The 18,230-nt window shown below is 40.1% G+C and overlaps 1 protein-coding gene and 1 long non-coding RNA gene across 2 annotated transcripts in view; one reads left to right on the top strand and one right to left on the bottom strand.

The window, feature by feature from the left end:
* LOC118020975 overlaps nucleotides 1-7,064 on the top strand; it is a 51,602-nt gene extending 44,538 nt beyond the window's left edge. The window contains exon 6 of the long non-coding RNA XR_004682068.1: nucleotides 6,965-7,064. This is a non-coding gene — a long non-coding RNA (uncharacterized LOC118020975). The remainder of the gene's footprint in view (nucleotides 1-6,964) is intronic.
* Nucleotides 7,065-10,543: 3,479 nt separating this feature from the next.
* Nucleotides 10,544-10,999, bottom strand: LOC118020971 (60S ribosomal protein L35-like). Its single transcript, XM_035020927.1, has one exon. The coding sequence runs from the start codon at nucleotides 10,945-10,947 to the stop codon at nucleotides 10,576-10,578; it is 372 nt and encodes a 123-aa protein (XP_034876818.1). The 5' UTR covers nucleotides 10,948-10,999; the 3' UTR covers nucleotides 10,544-10,575.
* Between the last annotated feature and the right edge of the window lie 7,231 nt (nucleotides 11,000-18,230).

The raw sequence follows: 18,230 nt of genomic DNA, 5'->3' as shown, positions 1-18,230 counted from the left end.
TGGAGATGAAGACAAAAATGCCTCATGTGGCCTCATGTGGGCACCACCTCCAATTCCTAACCATCCACTTCCATATTGCTTTTGCTGCTCTGATGGGAATAGAGCAGCTTCTCATCAGGATTCCAGGGGGTTTAGTCCCTTTGAAGCCCCACTCTGAGGGACCGTAGGCCCAGTCCCTAGAGGATGAGCCAGAGAATATTTGCATCAACATTCACGTATATCATGCTCCAACACTTGGTTCTTGGCTACCCTAAACCTTCATTCCAGAATGGACCCAAGCTCCTGTTAAAATAAAAATTAACTATGAAGGACTTCAGTATCTCTGAGCACACAACAGCCAAGACCCAAACTATGAATAGATTCCCTAAACTCAAACCACCAAGAGAACAAATTTATTCACGTTCTCTCTTCCCTCCTCACGTCTAGGGTATTGGAATGACCTTTGATGACCTTTCTCTCTCTCAAGGACTAATTTTCATCATGGTATCCCAGGCCCTTACCCGAAGCCACCAGATTCTCAGCATTTTACGAACTCTCCCCCTGAGCTGCCAAGACGAACACACAGTTAATGTCCCCCGAGTACATCCCCACTCCCACGTCCCCAAACACAGGACGGTGCACAAAGGGCAAGTTCCCTTCCCATCTTTTCCCATCAGATCCTCTGCTAACCTGTGACATGTCATTTTGGTCAAAGCATTGTTGAATGAATCATAAATGGTGAAAGGGGATCCCCACCTCACAAGTAGTTTTCAGCATGGGTAGCACCTTACCTTAGTGGATTTGTCAACTGCTTTTTCAGGTTCAGGAATCATAGCAACCTTAGCAGCATAGCACAGAGCTCAAGAAAAATTAGCCAAAAAACCATTCATGAGATATAAAATGGCAAATATACCCAAGGCTGATGGAGGAGAACACATATGTGTCATCTTAATCAAATGATTCACAGGCACTTCTAGGTCCTGTCAGGGTGCTCAGGACCCAGAAACACTTGCATCATCATTACAACTGTTTGTATCGACAAAATAAGTTTTTCATTGGCCAAAAAAAATACTCAGGGATGATTGACTTCTATTAATCCAGTCTGACTTCTTTTTTTTTTAAAGATTTTTGTTTATTTATTTGACAGAGAGAGATACAATGAGAGAGAGAACACAGGCAGGGGGAGTGGGAGAGGGAGAAGCAGGCTTCCTGCTGAGCAGGGACCCCGATGTGGGGCTCAATCCCAGGACCCTGGGATCACGACCTGAGCTGAAGGCAGATGCTTAATGACTGAGCCACCCAGGCACCACAATCCAGTCTGAATTTTAGGGGATCAAGGGAATTCCAGGGAACTGTGGGTTTTCATCACCTCTAAGCAACTGAATGAACCTACTAGTCACTTTAAGATCTTTTTCCACAAGCCAACAAAGTGCCATCCTCTTTGGCTTGGTGTCTTCAGTCCCACCAGGAAAACCTCCTAAGAATCTATGCCCACTTGTTTACTCTAGATCTTCATACCTGTGCCTCCCTCTGTGGCCATCAGAAAATATATTTATTGGAAGCCACCTCAAAATTAGGCAGCTTGTCATGTTTTTGGGGAGCCTGGCTTCAGCCCAGTGTTGCCATGACTTTTGTGACTTTTTAAAAAAGGTTATTTATTTGGGGGGGAGGGGCAGAGGGAGAGGGAGAGAGAAAAACTCCAAGCAGACTCCCTGCTGTGTATGGAGCCCGATGCAGGGCTCGATCTCACAACCCTGAGACCATGACCTGAGCCAAAACCAAGTGTCAGATGTTTAACTGACTGAGCCACCCAGGTGCCCCTTGTGACTTTTTATTTCCATTACCACTACTGCTCCCACAGACAAAGGATTCCAAGAAACCAGATCTATTACTGTCACCAAACAGTGGGATCAAATAATTTTGAAGGTCCTAGAGGAGTGAGTGTGTCACATTTTAAAATCTCCTAAGTAAGAGTAAGCTCCCAGCTCCTGGACTCTGGCTCAGATTCATGGTAAAAGACCTAGGCTTTGTGGCCTTGAGCTTTCTCCACCTTCACTCCTTTCTTCTGAACAGTGTGACACTCTGCCTGGGGCCTTCTCAACAATACAGGTTGCACACGGGTACATCCAGGGAGTGGGAGAGTAGAACCCTGGGAAGAACTTGGGTAAGTGCCCAGCCTGGCCATGCTTAGGTCCTGAGGCATGTTCCACAGTTTCTCAGAAAGTTCCTAGAAGGACTGAGTTCCCCTGTGTCCTGCAGCCCCCTCATCCATGTCCCCTTTGTTGGCTTTCTTCTTCTGTCTCATTGCACTCCCTGCTTCTGCTCCCTGGGATAACCTCCGAGGAAGCCCCCTGCACCTAAATTCTTGCCTGAGAGTCGGCTTCAGGATGATCTGAAGAAAATGAAGACATTCTTATTTCTCTTTATTTTTCTAAACTGTGCTGGAAACTCACCTTCTGGGGGCAAAGCTGAGAGTGCTGGATGGGTGCCTGAGTTATGGAGAGTGTGAGTGTCAGGAGGACATCAAAGAATGCCGAGGACATCAGCTGGATCAGCCAGTGCGATGCCTAGCTAATGTCAACAGATTCCATGATGACATTTAATAAGAGAAGAGAGGCATAAATGTTGCCCTTGCTCCATTTTCCTGCATGGGATCTCCCCAGGGTGCTGAATGCCAACCATGGCTGTTGTTTACTGGGCCCTTACCCTGGGCCTGTACAGGGAGGAGCACTGGGCAGGATCTCCCTCAGTCTGGCAGAACTAGAACATTCCCCCCCAACACTGCCAGCACCAGCAATGAGAAGGATAGTCTATCTGCTTGTTGTTTTTAAACAGATTTAACAAGATGAGAACATTGCTTCTCCAGCAAATGCACAGACTTGTCAAGCAAACAAGAACACCAACAGCTAGAGCGTTAGAAATGCAGAAGATAATAAAGACTCTGACTTTCAGTGGGACTTGAAGCCCTTGCAAGGAGAGAACCCAACACACAGAATCTAGATGCCAGGAATCCCATGTTGAGGACATCAGAGCTGACTGAGGGGGCACCAGCAGAATCCACGAGCCATGCCCACTGTTCCAACATGCTACTGACCAGGTGCTAACCCTGGAAAGCACACCACAATTCAATTTTCTTTTTGTTGCTTGGTTGTTGGCTACACCTGTGCTTATTAAAAAACAAACAAAATAGTGTAGTTTGTTTGTCCCAATTAATCCTTTTGCTGATTCTACAGATATGCAGTTTAGAAGCTTCTCCTCACTTCTCACTTCTAGTGTGGGAATGACTTTGATGAACTTTGCCTCCTTTCTGGTCCCTCTAAAAAATCCTACTGAACCAGGGTAAACCCAAGTGACAATGACTGTCGAGATCCTAGGACCTCAAGGGGTCCAAGCTCTAGGTAATAAATAGCCACTCTTAAGTTATAGTGTTTCAGACCAAGGGTAAGATAATAGAGGATACTTGGGGTTCAAGGTCTCAGAAGTCAAACATATTAAAATTAATTGATAGGTGACCAACGTATGTGTGAGAAAGAGACCTGTTCTTTATCCGTGGGGAATTTCTTAATGTTGTAAGAGATGAGTAACTGCACTAGAGGAAATTGGTTAATAAAATAAAAATATCAATGCGGTGAAACTTTAGAGTCACAAAAACCTAGACTCAAACGAAGCTCTGCCACATAGTAGCTGTGTACCTTGTGCAATTTACTTATGTGCGGCTTCTTCTGAGCTAAGGAGTTGGAACCGTGAGACATTTGCCAGGCTTTGCTACACTGTTCCGTTTATCCACTTGTCACTTTATGTTAACTCCCTGCCTCCTTTGTAAGCTTGCCAATACTATGCTATACTCTTTTACTTTCCTCTCTCCTCATTATTACCTAGATGTGCTTTTCCTATTTCATTATGAGCTTTAAAAATAAACACCAGATCACTAAAGGACGAATACTATACGAGGTACCTAGAGTAGTCAAATTCATAGAGACAGAAAGTCAAGTGGCGGTTGCCAGGGCCTGGGAGAAGGCGGAATGGGGGAGTTCGTGTTTAATGGGTATAAGATTTCAGTTTTGCAAAGTGAAAAATGTTCTGGTGATGGATGGTGGTTGCAAAGCAATATGAATGTACTTAATGCCACTGAACTGTACACTTAAATAGGGTTAAAAGGGTAAATTTTATGTATGTTTTATCATAATTTTATAACAAGTAAAAGAAAAGAAAAAACACCTGACTCACTCCCATGATATTTACCTATAAGATTCAGCAGAATGGAGATATTTGTCACATCCAGACCCACCTTAACATTGTTTTCTAGGAGGAATTGAGTTGGAGAAATCCACACCTGCCGCACACCCTGCTCCCCACCTCAGCCCCCAACAAGGAGAATATATGCAATACCCAGCAGAGGGCAGAAGAGATTCAAGGTGGCATTTCCCCCAAATTTTGGTTTTATGATCGTTCTTGCATTTTCTCTAATTTGCTCTCGTAATTAAATGCCATCTTTAAAAGTGGGTGCCTTCCTAAGACGGCCACATTAGAGGCAGAGGATAAACAAGTCTTCCACTGCGTATCTTGGTTAAATTATCACATCATTTAAATTATCACATGAAAATATTTGCTTCGTGCTGGGTTTTCTGGTGGTAACAGGGTTTTTCAACTTGACTGGTCTTTTTTGTTTTATTTTGGTTGTATATCATTTGCCCACATCGTTTTGCAAAGTACTCTATGAATACTTGTATTGATGTTCCCACAAAAGGACACTTAGGACTGCACTAAATCTCAGCAGAAACCCTATTGAAACACTATTGTAAAACTGATGGGCTTTGGGTTTTTAGGTGTTTTCCTTCCACCCAGCTGAGCTACACTGCCATAACCAAATATCATAAAAGTGCTATATTGCCAAATATCAAAAAGGAAAATAGCTTTCCTTCCCTTGATTTCCCACAACATATTTTCCAGTTATCCTTTATGCACTATAATTACTTGGAGGAGTTTGCTTTTTGGCTTAAAAGGCTGTTGCCATTTTAATATTTGGGAACACCAAGGGAATCATTTTTGAGCAAGAGAGCAGCATTTTCATGACAAGGGTTTTCTCTTCTCTCTTGAAGGAAGCCAAACCCTTCGCTGTCACATTTAAGGCTAAGGATTGTTTTCTGACTTCTGGTTGCAAACAGCCTGGGAGCAGCACGGATGACATATGGATTCACGAGGAATATTTTGTTTAATGGCAATGAGCATCAGCTCTCTTCGTCTTTTCCCTTGGCTGCTGCTAAGCATCATGTTAAAGCAGTGGCGGTGGGGCGCCTGGGTGGCTCAGTCGTTGAGCGTCTGCCTTCGGCTCAGGTCATGATTCCAGGGTCCTGGGATAGAGCCCCCACATCGGACTCCCTGCTCTGCGGGAGGCCTGCTTCTCCCTCTCCCACTCCCCCTGCTTGTGTTCCCTCTCTCGCTGTCTCTCTCTGTCAAATAAAATCTTGAAGAAAAAAAAAAAAAAAAAACCAGTGGTGGCAGCAAGATCTGCCCAGGCAGTCCTGGCTCTTCCATTTATTCAAAGAATTTGGGTGCAGATAGTCTTTCTCTTGCAAGCATTGAATAGGATTCAAGTTCCAAATATCCATTATTATTTCACCTGCCTTGAAATGGGAATTGTAAGCACTCTGATAAATGATTTGAAAGACTAATTTCCGTAACTACCTCTGTCAGCTGTTAACTTGCAATTTTGTAACATCTAAAATATTCTGAAATTCCTCTATGCATACCCCTGAGTGAGCTGACAGCCACGTGTCCCCTGCATCAATTCTGCCAATAAAAGAACGGAAGGAAAGAAGGAGGGAGGGAAGGAAGGAAGGAAGGAAGGAAGGAAAGAAAGAAGGAAAGAAAGAAAGGGAAGGGGAAGGAAGGGGAAGGGAAGGGACTATTTTTCTCTTTTCCTGGCAGTGGAAGAATACTGCTCTCAATGAGCCCAGCTTGTGTGAACAATGAGTCTTTTTCCATAGAATAGAAATAATGGGGGAGTCCATCACAATGCACACTTGGTTGGGCTTAATTAATTTAATTTCTATTTCCAGAACCCTCCCTTTTCCTTTCTCAGAATCAAGGTGAGGGAAGAATGGGAGGGAACAAAGACGGGAAGCTGGGAGATTGAAAAAGAACAACAAAACGACTCAGGAGCCCAGTGTTGTTTGAGAGGCTGAAAACCCTCTGAGTTGATGAACAATGTGTTGTGTGTTATATGAATATTTGTTGCAACGTAAGGGTAGCTTGAGGTCATCTCTAAGCTCACCCTGCTGTACATGGTCATCAGCTGGTTTATTATAAGCTTCAGGAAAGCCTCCTTTCAAAGCAGTCCACCACATTCAGGAGCTCTGTAAGAGTTACTTTCATAAGCCTAAATTCAGAATTTCCATAAGGACACTATAAACAAAGTGTATAGACTACATAAACATCGTTGCCGGGAAGGGAGGGCTCCAGGGTGGATATCATGGTGACACATGCATTGGCAGGAGTCGCATGCTACAGTAAATTAAAATGTAAACTGCTTTCCTTGATAGAAAATCCCATATGGAAAATGGAAGCCAGCTGTAGACTATAGATCACATAAAACCACATGTCTCTGCACCGAGTAGTAATGCTAAAGAAGGCAGTACAGGGACGCTTGTATTTATCCAGTATGCACAGTGGAGGGTGAACTTGATGTGTTGAACTTCATTATAAAAGGTGGGTGTGCAGTTCCCTAGAGGCACATTTCCACTTCGGCTCAGGTTTACAAGCCAGAATTTGTTTCCTTGTGTCCCAGAGTAGTGATGCCAGCTTCTGACAAGGGATGTGAGAAAACATCTGAATCCATAATGCGTGTTCCCTATATGCCAGACACTAGAAGAATTTTAATTAAAAACTTAAAGAGAAAAACAGAAAAAAATACAGAAAATAATTTAACAAGCGCTGTCTCCAGATTAACAAATGTTTTTTGTTTTTTTTTTCCTACTTGCTTCAGATCTTAGTGCATTTGTACAAAAGATGCAAAATATTCCAGTTAAAATGGAAGCTCCTTTGGCCGTCCTGACTTCCATTCTCCTCCCTCCCTCCCCGGGGCAGAGAGGCGGCATACTGTATTTAGTGAGTATCTTCCTCATGTGGATTATGTTACTGCATTACCTCATTCAGTCCTTCCAGCAACTCTTTGAAAAGGATATTATCCCCATGTTACAGATAAGGAAACTGAGACCCAAGGAGATCAGTATTTGCCCACAGTCACACAGCAAGTAGGTAAAAGAGCTGACTCTCCAATCCAGGTTACCCTTATTCACAACTTGTGTCCTTTTTACCGCATCCCACATGGGGCAGGGTTGGTCTTCCTTCTCATGCCCCCGGAAGACTGCAGGGATTCTTCCCAGTTGAATCACTTCACCTCTGTGGATATTGATTCACAAGCTTTACTTTCTGATTCCTTAATGGAATCATTTTTAGATTTTTGCCTTTTTGGTTTGTAAAGCCTAAACATGGATCCAACCAGAGAGGGATAAAATGGGAGAATTACACTATCTTAACATATGCATTTGGGCATCCTATCTGTTTTTAAATATACCACTGGTTCATGATTACCTTCCTGAGGGCCAGCAGTGTATCCCATATTTCACTAGTCCCATGCCATTAGGGGAGCTATCTGTAAAGTGTTTTTAAAACCCCTCCATGGATACTTATCATTTGTTTTATAGCTATTACACTCAAAAAAGTCTTCCAGAGAAAGGTGGGACAAAAGCAAAGTACAGCTTAGATTCAACAATGGTTACTATACAAACTGAAAAAAATGCTTTTGCAAAGCAATTTGGTAATATGTATCACGAACCACAAAATTATCCATAATGTTTGACTCTACATTCTGAGAATCTATCCTAAAGAAGTAACCCAAATAGTGGGAAAAGCAACATTCAAAACACTTCCTAGTTCTGTTATTTATTGAAGTCTGGAAGTGACCTAATGGTCCAACAAATGTTGTTAGATGTACTACAGGAAGACCCCTTGACTGAATCATGTATTGTCATTAAATTGATAATTTTAAAGAAAAGCAAGGCACCCATCCTCGCTTTGCTAATTAGTTGTGTTCAATTTGCCAAGCTGGTTAATCATTCTGATTTTCAAACTTTTCATTTGCAATATACAAAATATGATATCTACCTTAAAGATACAAGAAAATTGGATGGGCTAAAACATGAAATAACTTATCCCACTTACTGGCACCAGATAGTACTCAATAAATTGTATCTAATCGAATGATTATCTATGAAAAAGGTATAGATTTATTGCAATTACTACAAAATAAGCCAGTAAAAGAGACTGGATTCAAATACGTAAGAAGATAATCTAATTTATGTTACATGTTTTTTATTACAGTTAAAAATTAGAACTATCTGATTTGAGGTAATGGCGTAGGGAAGGAAACATTTTTATTCTACCCTCTTAAGTTCAAGTATTGGAGGCCTGCAAATTAAATATAAACTTACAGGTTAACAGGGAAACAACCAAAACTTATTTATATGCATATGGGAATACACAAAAGAGTGGCTTTCTGAACAGTAAAGATGGGAGTTTATATATACCTAACAATGTGGGGGAGGAGGAGGAGAAGGAAAGGCTTCTATGGGAGGAACAAATGGATTTCTAGGAGAACAAATAAGAAAGTTTGTGATAATGTTTATGCAAGTCAGACTGGTCTTAGCTTTTTTCTTCACGGCCATAAAAATCCCCTGGAGAGGGGATTCTTGGCAGCCCCACTCCCAGAAATTTCTATAAAGGAAGGCTTTTTGCTGCATTTATTAAATCTCAAATGTCTTTGCTTTAAAATAATCTTTATATTAATTCTGGGGGGCCTAAGTGAGTCTCCACATTGACATTGAAACAGTTTTCCCCCTTATATATTAAACAAACTTGCTGTAATATTGTTAGGCAGATTTTATAAAGTTTTAAAATAAAACAATATTTTCTAGGCAGTTACTATGTAAACTGTGACAAAGGAACCTTTCCAATACAGGAGAAAAAAGCACAGTCTATATTCAGAGACCATTGCAATGGTAGAAAGAGCCCTAGAGTAGTAGCCCAAGGACCTCCGGTCACATCACAGGAACAGGGCTCACCTCCCATGTTCCACCATCCAATGGCGTGGAATCTGCTGGTCGTCAGTTTCCTCACCTAGAGAGTAAGGATAATAATAATGTCTAAATTGCAGATTTCTTAAAAAGAACTGGATAAGATTGGGGAGGGTATGTGCTATGGTGAGTGCTGTGAATTGTGTAAAACTGATGAAGCACAGACCTGTACCCCTGAAACAAATAACACGTTATATATATATATAAAAGAACTGGATAAGATCTGTGTAGTTTGAAAGGTCATTACATTAATAAAGGTTCATTTGTATTAGATTCTAATACTTTAATACATATGATCTTATAAATAAGGTGATGTTTTATTCATTTAATGAGTAAGAGAAGAGGGATGGTGTTTAACCTGAAACTTAAAGTATACATATGTATTCACCCCCAGGGAACGACAAGCTGGTGTTCACCCTTAGGCATTCTATGGCTCTAGCTTATATCAGTGCTGTTGTTTTAAAGACAAACGTGTTTTTTGTTTTTTTTTTAAAAGCTGGAGTGAAGTAAGGGCTAGAGACCTTACTGAACTAAAACAGTAGCTACTTAAGGATGACCTTGAACACCATGACCTTGCAAAATGAAACTGGTATTAGAGAACATTGCGCTGGATACTTGGGCCTTGTTATTTTCACAGCTCAAACCAGAAATGCCAACCTTCCAATCTGCTGGAGTCTCTGGCATATTTATGAACAGAAACTGGCTGACCGTGGGTTCATTTTCGCTTGGGCAATCATCAGTTAGACATGGAATTTATCTGCTGATTTAACCAATATTTTCTAATATAGCCCCACCCCCCAAACTATCTATTATAAAGAATTTTCCCCGAACCTTACAGACTTACCTGGAAAAAACAGTTGAGCCATCCATCAATGTAACTATTAACTTCAGAATTGTCCTAACAAGGCCCAAATGAATATAAACATTGGAATAAAGTACTCTATGCACAGTGATTCTTTTATAATATGCTTCCAAAATTAAGCTTTTCATGTGAAAAATTATCAAATAAATAGCTGTGCTCATTTCTACAGAGATTTGCTCCAAGATTTCATTATTTGTTACAAATTTTCAAAAGAATTGGTTAAAACTCATATCTGTCCAACAGCCTGACACAGCCTCTCCTACTTTCCACAAAAATACATACAAAGAGGTTTTTTTTTCTTTCAATGACAGTCGTAATACAATTTTTTTTTTTTAAAGGACTATTGCCAGAATCTGGGAGAAATTTCTCTAACTCCAAAGTCAAATGATAGACCAAGGCAAGTGACTCGTTGAGGCTTTACCTCTGAAAATAATGGACGCTCTCATTCTGAAATATGGACACATATCCCTCATCCTTCCCCAACTTCATCCTGATTCAGACTCTTTGCCATGCAACCACTGTTCTAATGCCTAGGTAGACTTTTTTTTTTTTTTTTTTTTTTTTTTTTCCAGTTTGTCTGTGTTTTATTGACGCCAGTGCTCAGGCTTTGACCGCATACTTCCACAGCGGGTACAGCCGCTCCTTCCACTGCTGCTGCTTGGTCTTCAGGTTCTCCTCGAGCTTGTTCAGCCGGCGGCGCATGGCACGTGTCTTCTTGGGTCGCAGATCCAGGGGCTTGTACTTCTTACCCTTGTAGAATTTCCTGAGGTTCTCTTTCTGCGTCTGGTTGATGACTGTGAGAACACGGGCGATGGATTTGCGAACACCTCGGATCTTGGAGAGCTTGGAAGCCGCGCCGCCTGTCACTTTGGTGACGCGCAGCTGGGACAGCTCCACCTTCAGGTCTTCCAGCTGTTTAAGCAGCTCCTCTTTCTTCTTGCCGCGAAGGTCTCGAGCCTCAATCTTGGCCATGTCTGCACAATCCGCCGCTGCCGCCGCCGGAAAGACACCAAGGAAAGAGCCTAGGGAGACATTTTTAAGACAACCAGAAGACCGGTCAGCCATTCCCCAGACCACCTCTCCTTTCTCCACGTAGTCAGAAACTGCGCCCCCCAGAGCGACTGGAGTGCATTGCATTCTGGGCCTCTCCACTTACTCAAGTGCTGGACCCACACTGTTAACAGGACATGCTGGGGATTGTAGGTTTTTAACTTTCTTCATTTGCTCAGACTATCAGAGCATCTCAAGCCTGTAGAAGTGCGCTAAATGAAAGCTCACTAAAACCTAAGAAGTCTGTCTTAAAACTGCATGAAACGTGGTGAAGAACTATATAGATGCAGAACAGGACCATGGTCATCCACATCCACTGTGTTAAAAACCAGCAAGCCACTATTTGAGGGTGAATAAGTATAAATTGGGTAGAGGTAGCTTTAAAAAAAATGCAAATGAGAGAAAGGAAATACCTTGAATACTCAAAGAAATCACTAGTTTCTGAAATGATTTTACTGCAGGAACCAATAAAAGGTCATTTTGAATTCTCTGTCATCTTCACCAACATGCTAGAATACTTGGGTTCAAATTTGGCTTCCTGTATCACCTTGGGCAAATTACTTAATCACTCTGATCTTCATTTATCTGTAAGTAAAATACAGAGGTAAAAAGATCTTCTCTTACAGATTTGTATTAAGAATTGCATGGCATCATGTAAATGAAGTGCTTAGAAGATGGAAGAGTATAGCAGTGGTTATAGCAGAGCGGAGGTGGTGGGGTGACAATATTTTCAGCAAAACGGAGGGACCATCAAACACACAGCTTTATACAAAGCTACCTGTGCTAAAAATATAGGCTCCAGTAGATAGATAATGAGTTACTAAATTGCTCTCCAGAGATGAGTGAGTTGGCTTCCCAATAACACCATAACCTCATAAGTTATAGGGTAATGTTATTTTTAAAAATTTTATAGACAAAAAAGGAATCTCTTCACTGTTTTAATCTATATCACCTCTTAACATTTTTTTAAAAGATTTTATTTATTTATTTGAGACACAGAGATACAGAGAGAGAGGGAACACAAGCAGGGGGAATGGGAGAGGGAGAAGCAGGCTTCCCGCTGAGCAGGGACCCCAATACGGGCCTCAATCCCAGGACCCTGGGATCATGACCTGAGCCGAAGGCAGATGCTTAAGGACAGAGCCACCCAGGTGCCCCACCTCTTAACATTTTTTAAAAGATGTTATTTTTAAGTAATCTCTACACCCAACATGGGGCTCGAACTCACAACCCCAAGATCAAGAGTCGCATGCCCCTCCAACTGAGCCAGCCAGGAGCCCCCAGTCATTGTCACTCCTTAAGTCAGTACAGGTTTAATGACTGTACTTTCTCCTTCATGAAATTCCTCTTCGTATTCTTAGCCCATTTTTCTCTTGGGTTCTTGTTCTTTTTCTTTAGTAACCATTTTTAACATATTAAATATAGTATCTCTTTTTAATAGATATTGAAAATATTTTCTTTACTATTTATCTTTTACTTTTGCTTATAGTTCTTTAAAAGTACAAACGTTTTTAGATTTTAGATAACATCTGCTGTCCTGCTTACCTTTACGTTTCATCTGGAATTTGTGTTTAAATACCTTGTGAGAAAGAATACTTTGTGACAAATATCCATCTAATTTTCAATTCTGTTTACTAACCAATTCATCCCTATTCTTACTGAGCCTCTGTTGTCTCATCTGTAAATTGAGAATAAGAATAGCTCTAGGTTATAGGGCTGTTATGAGTATAAAATGTTCTGATACTCTCACTTCAGTGCCTGCAACCCAGTAGATAGTAAGTGTGTTAGCTGTTGTCCTTATGTCGTTATTATAACTAATTCTTTTCTGTATTACTTGAATCTTTTTAATGAGCATGTACTTCTTTTAAAATCATAAAACTGTAAAATATATATATTTATATTTATTATGCCCCTACTGTGTTTCAGGTCTTGATTACACAACAGTGTGAATGTACTGAATATCATTGAATTCCGTACTTTAAAATGGTAATACCTGTAAAACAAACATAACATAAAATTCACCGCTTTAACAGTTTCTGAAGTGCATAATTCAGTGACATTAAGCACATTCACTCTGATCACTCTGCGATCATCCCCACTATCGAGGTCCAAAACATCCTTATCATCCCAGAAGGAAACCTCGTACCCATTAAGCAATCATCCCTCACTCCCCTTTCTTCCAGGGCCTAGCAGTCACTAAGCTGCCTTCTGTCCCTCTTAGCCTATTCTGGATCTTTCACATAAGTGGAATCATACAATATGTGGCCTTTTGTGTCTGGCTTCTTCATTTAATATCATCTTTTTCAAGGTTCATTCAATACTTTATTCCTTTGTATGTCTGAATAATATTCTATCATATGAACAAACCACATTTTGTTTACTCATTCATCAGGTCTTGGGCTTGGATTATTTCTACCTTTTCGCTATTGTGACTAGAACCGCTATGAACATGTGTATACATGCGTTTGTTTGAGTCCATGTTCTCAATTCTTTGGAGGTATACATAGAAGGGGGATTGCTAGGTTATCTGAAATTCTATGTTTAACTTTTTGAAGATCCAAAGTCTATTTTTAAGTAAAGAAATTAATTGCATAATAATATGAAAGCAATGGAGGATAATGGAGCCAGACAATTGGAGTTTGAATCCTGGATCCACCATTTGCTAGTTTTGTCACTTTAGGACCTCTCTATGCCCCCATTTCCTCATCTGTCAATTGGCGTAATAATAATCCCTATCATCTTGAGTTGTGAAAATTTAGGGAATTAATATATGTAGTATTATTAGAACAGTGCTATAGGCACATGTTGTTACCTATTATTATTTTGATCTGATCCCATTTATGTGTGTGTAAGACTATATATATAATTGTTTGCATCAAACAATTAAGACTGGTTACCTGTCAGAAGTAGATTTGAAGGATAAATGATAGGATCACGTCTTCTTTTATTTTGTTTGTGCATTTTCTTTCTGTAATAAACATGTATTAGTTTTCACATATTTTTTTAACTAATGAGGTTTTCTGTTTCATGTGCACTGTGACCCACTCAGTCACTCGCTTAAAACCCTTCAATGATCCTATAGCAATCATTCCCAAAGGCCTTCATGCTGACTGGCCACATCAAGTCATCTGAGGAGCTTATCAGAATTACAGATTCCCCCATCTAACCTGGCCCTACCAGATGACAATTTCTGGTTGGTTCTGATGTGCCAAGATGTTTGAGAACCACTGTGTCCAAACTCCTTCCATGACCTGGCCCCTTCCTACCTGCAGGTTCATCTTCCCATTATCCTTCCTAATAAACAGAACCTCCCACCTTTTATAGGACAGGCTCTTCTATGCCTGGGGCTGTCCTTTGCATAGAGCACATGCCCCACCTCATTCCAAATTTTTGAATTCCTTAACCCTATTTATGCTTCAATATTCCCCTCAAGCATTTTCTCCTCCAAGACCTATTGTCCATCAAATGAAATATGTCCAACAAACGAACAATTTCCATTTCCATGGTTTCCCAGATCATTCTGTAGCAGTAGCTCAACCACATCTTCTCTGCATTATACTGAAACTATCTCTTCCATGTCTGCTTCTGCTCCTGCCCAGCTGAGGTCTTGAGGACAGAGCCCATATTCTGTGTAGCAATTCTCAACTCTAGATTTCACCATGAAATAATGATTTCTGTTTTACAGTGACTACTTTAAAATAATGTTTTTAAAACACTATTCCTACATTAACAGTAAACTATGTAGTAAATTACAGAGCACAAAGAACAATGGTCCAGTTTTTCCAAATTTGTGTTTAATATATGCAAGCACAACATATATGTGTATGTGTGTAAAATACTTCTGAGTTAAAATAACCTATGAAGCCAACACTCCCTAAAGTAAGTTCCTAGAAAAACTTGTTTCATGAGTTATTCCATGAAAAAAGGATAAATGAATTTAAATATTCTGAAATATCCTACACTAAGAACATTGCTGACATTGTTGAATACGATGGTTCTAAGAGTTATTTGACTGTGATGCCATTTTGTCAAGTACACTTATAAACCTTCAGAGTAAGTAGAGTTCTGTGGACACACATTTTGAAAAATGCTGAGTGACTTATTCCAACCAGTCCTTCTGTTAAGGTGGCAGTCAGCTCAGACCCAGATGTCATGGCACAGAGACGATTTTTGTTGGAGTGGGCTATATTCTTACTAGAGCACAGCCAGAAGCAATAGACACATTCCAAGTATATTCTGTTGGGTGACTGTTCACCTCACCCTTTCCAATACTAAGGATTCCACTCTGCTTTCATGGGCAGTCCTTTTAATTCAGTGAATAATGTTTTCCCCTTTGGGGGCACGTGTAAATGGATTGCTGACTGTTTTAAAAACCACCAGTCTGTGACCAGAGTCAGGCTCTGGGCAGCAGTTAACTAAGACAACTTGAAAGATGATTATACCTTACAAATAGGGAAGAAGGGAGCGGGGGGGGGTCTTATTTCTTTATAATATCATATTTACTTCATACACATGATATATATATTTGTTTATAGTATCATATTTATCATATTTTCCCAATTAGGTATTTTTTTAAAATTAAGGCATAGTTTGGGGGAGTATGTAACAAAATGTACTCCTAATTTACAATTTTGGGTGGAGCCAGGACAGAACTTAGCTTCTCCTATTTTATTCATGAAATCTTAGCACAGGAAATGCTGTACTATCCATTTATGTTTGTGGCTTCATATTCAGCACAAAATTAAGTTTTCTGCCTGGTGTCATTTGTCAACTAAGCTTTTTAAAGCAGTAATTTTCCTGTAACCCTTATAAAGGCAGCCTGTTCTTAAAACCAGAATGTGCCACATTACTCAACAAATTGTCACTAAGGAGAAGGAAAAACATGAGAGCTGGGAATTATAATGCTGACCAAGTGCAAAGCAAATAATATTTTTTGACCAACATCTTATATCAAATGCAAAGACTCAAATATCAACTTTGGTAATAATTCAGAAGGTTAACTAATGCTCTGGCCTAAATCTGAAATAGACATAACTACATTATACACAAAATTGTACATGTGTTGAAAGTACACACTCTACAGAGGTGCCCAATGTACCATAAAGTGTACATGTATCATATACAAAATGATGAAATGCCAGTCTAAATAGTTAAGAAATTTCGACTCTGAACAAAGTATTTGTTCCAACAATAATAAATAATTTTAGATATTTGATATCATATATAGTTGCTAAATGCTTAAGATTTAATGAGGCCTTAGAGAAATTATAGGGAGTGCATATCTCATTGAAATGTTGGATGAAAAAGTCTGGTTGCTAAATCTCTACCTAGAGTCATAGAAGCGTTCAAATCATTTTGTGTTTTCAAAAGAGCCTGCAATTACCTCTCTTCACACTAGGTGGTGTGGTCAAGACCAAAAAGAGCTATCAAACGGATGAATACATTTGATTTAGCAAGGTCAAAACTAAAGGAGAGGACAATTTTAAGCTTGAAAACAGGTAAGTATCTTATATTAGAATTCCAATGTATTTGATTAAAAAAAAAAAAACGGACTGAGAAACAGCAAGTGAGGAATGGAAAAGCCTGTTCAAATAGCTCTGGAAATAACAGGACTTCTCAAAGAGTAAGTCACCCACCACCAGGGGTGGCAGTTAAAATGCACATTCCTAGGCCACAGGCCACACTTAAGAATTACTGCATCAGAATGGTGAGGATAAAGTAGGAGCCCGAGGGCGCCTGGGTGGCTCGGTTGGTTAAGCAACTGCCTTCGGCTCAGGTCACGATCCTGCAATCCTGGGATCGAGTTCTGCATCGGGCTCCCTGCTCAGCAGGGAGTCTGCTTCTCCCTCTCCCGCTCCACCCTCTTGTGCTCGCTCTCTCTCTCAAATAAATAAATAAATAAAATCTTAAAAAAAAAAAAAAAGTAGGAACCCGAGTCTGTTTTCCTAACATTACTGGAGTTGATTTTTATGCAAAACTCTGAGAACTGGATTTAGGTTGCTCTAAATCTGTCTAGTAGTAAGAAACTCCAGTTGACAGGTTTTTGATGTTCAGAAACTTTTTTCAGCTTCCTATAGCTGTATCTTGAAGATCAGGGATTATAGATTTCACTATAAAATCTCCAGGTGAATTTTTGCTAAGTTACTATCACTGCAAGAAAAATCAGAGTGGCAGATTCAGCTCTGTGTGTAATAGAATACTTGGGAAGCAGTTTGAGCTTCGTAGAATGGGGAAAATGTGTTTTATGGAATGCAATGAAAAGGAATCTCTTCTGGGAGGAATGTGTGGTAGTTATATTAGATATTCAAAAGTCAAACCACACTGATCTGCCTTTTGAAGTAATTACATTGATATCTGGAGTTTAAAGGAATGTATTGCTTGTTCCCTGTGGATATTTTCAAAAACCTTTTTTTCTTAAACCAAAGCAGTTTTTTTTCTAGTTTTAGTCACAAAGGAAAGCATTTTCCTGAAGTGCAGCTAATTATTGTATGGGAATATTGTATAGGAATATGCATATGGGTGTGCATGTGTGTGTGTTTGTGCATGTGTGTGTGTGTGTGCTCTCCAAAACCTCCTGAAATGAGTTCCCTGTTTTTATTTTATTTTATTTTTAAGATTTTATTTATTTATTGACAGAGACCGCGAGAGAGGGAACACTAGCAGGGGTAGTGGGAGAAGGCGAAGCAGGCTCCCCACTGAGCAGGGAGCTCGATGTGGGGCTCAATCCCAAGACCCTAGGTTCATGACCTGAGCTGAAGGCAGGCGCTTGACGACGACTGAGGCCCCCAGGCACCCTCTGTTTCTATTTTAAATGAGATTTTTTTTGTAGAGTCAAAATCTTGCTCCTTTAAACTCACTTGTTTTAAGATATTTGTAAATGGACAATATACTAAAAAAAATTTCCCACCACTCTAACTCAAATTGAGTATACCGAATAAAATTTAACCATTTCTTTAAGACTTACCACAATCCATGGGGTGCCCATCTGGCTTGGTTGGTAGGGCATGCAACTCTTGGTCTTGAGATCATGAGTTTGAGCCCCATGTTGATAGAGTTTACTTAAACAGATGAAAAAAAAAAACCACTTAGCACAATCTGTGTGAAAATGTGTTCTGTACAGTTTTTGTGAGTAGCCATTTCTGCAGGGCTCACTGAAGACTATTATTCTCCTGCAGTACATGAAACCAGGCAACTTTGTTCCTTGA

The sequence above is a fragment of the Mirounga leonina genome, unplaced genomic scaffold (assembly GCF_011800145.1).
Source record: "Mirounga leonina isolate KUSES-001 unplaced genomic scaffold, KU_Mleo_1.0 Mir_174, whole genome shotgun sequence".
NCBI lineage: Eukaryota > Metazoa > Chordata > Mammalia > Carnivora > Phocidae > Mirounga > Mirounga leonina.
This window is presented reverse-complemented; position numbering and strand designations above follow the sequence as displayed.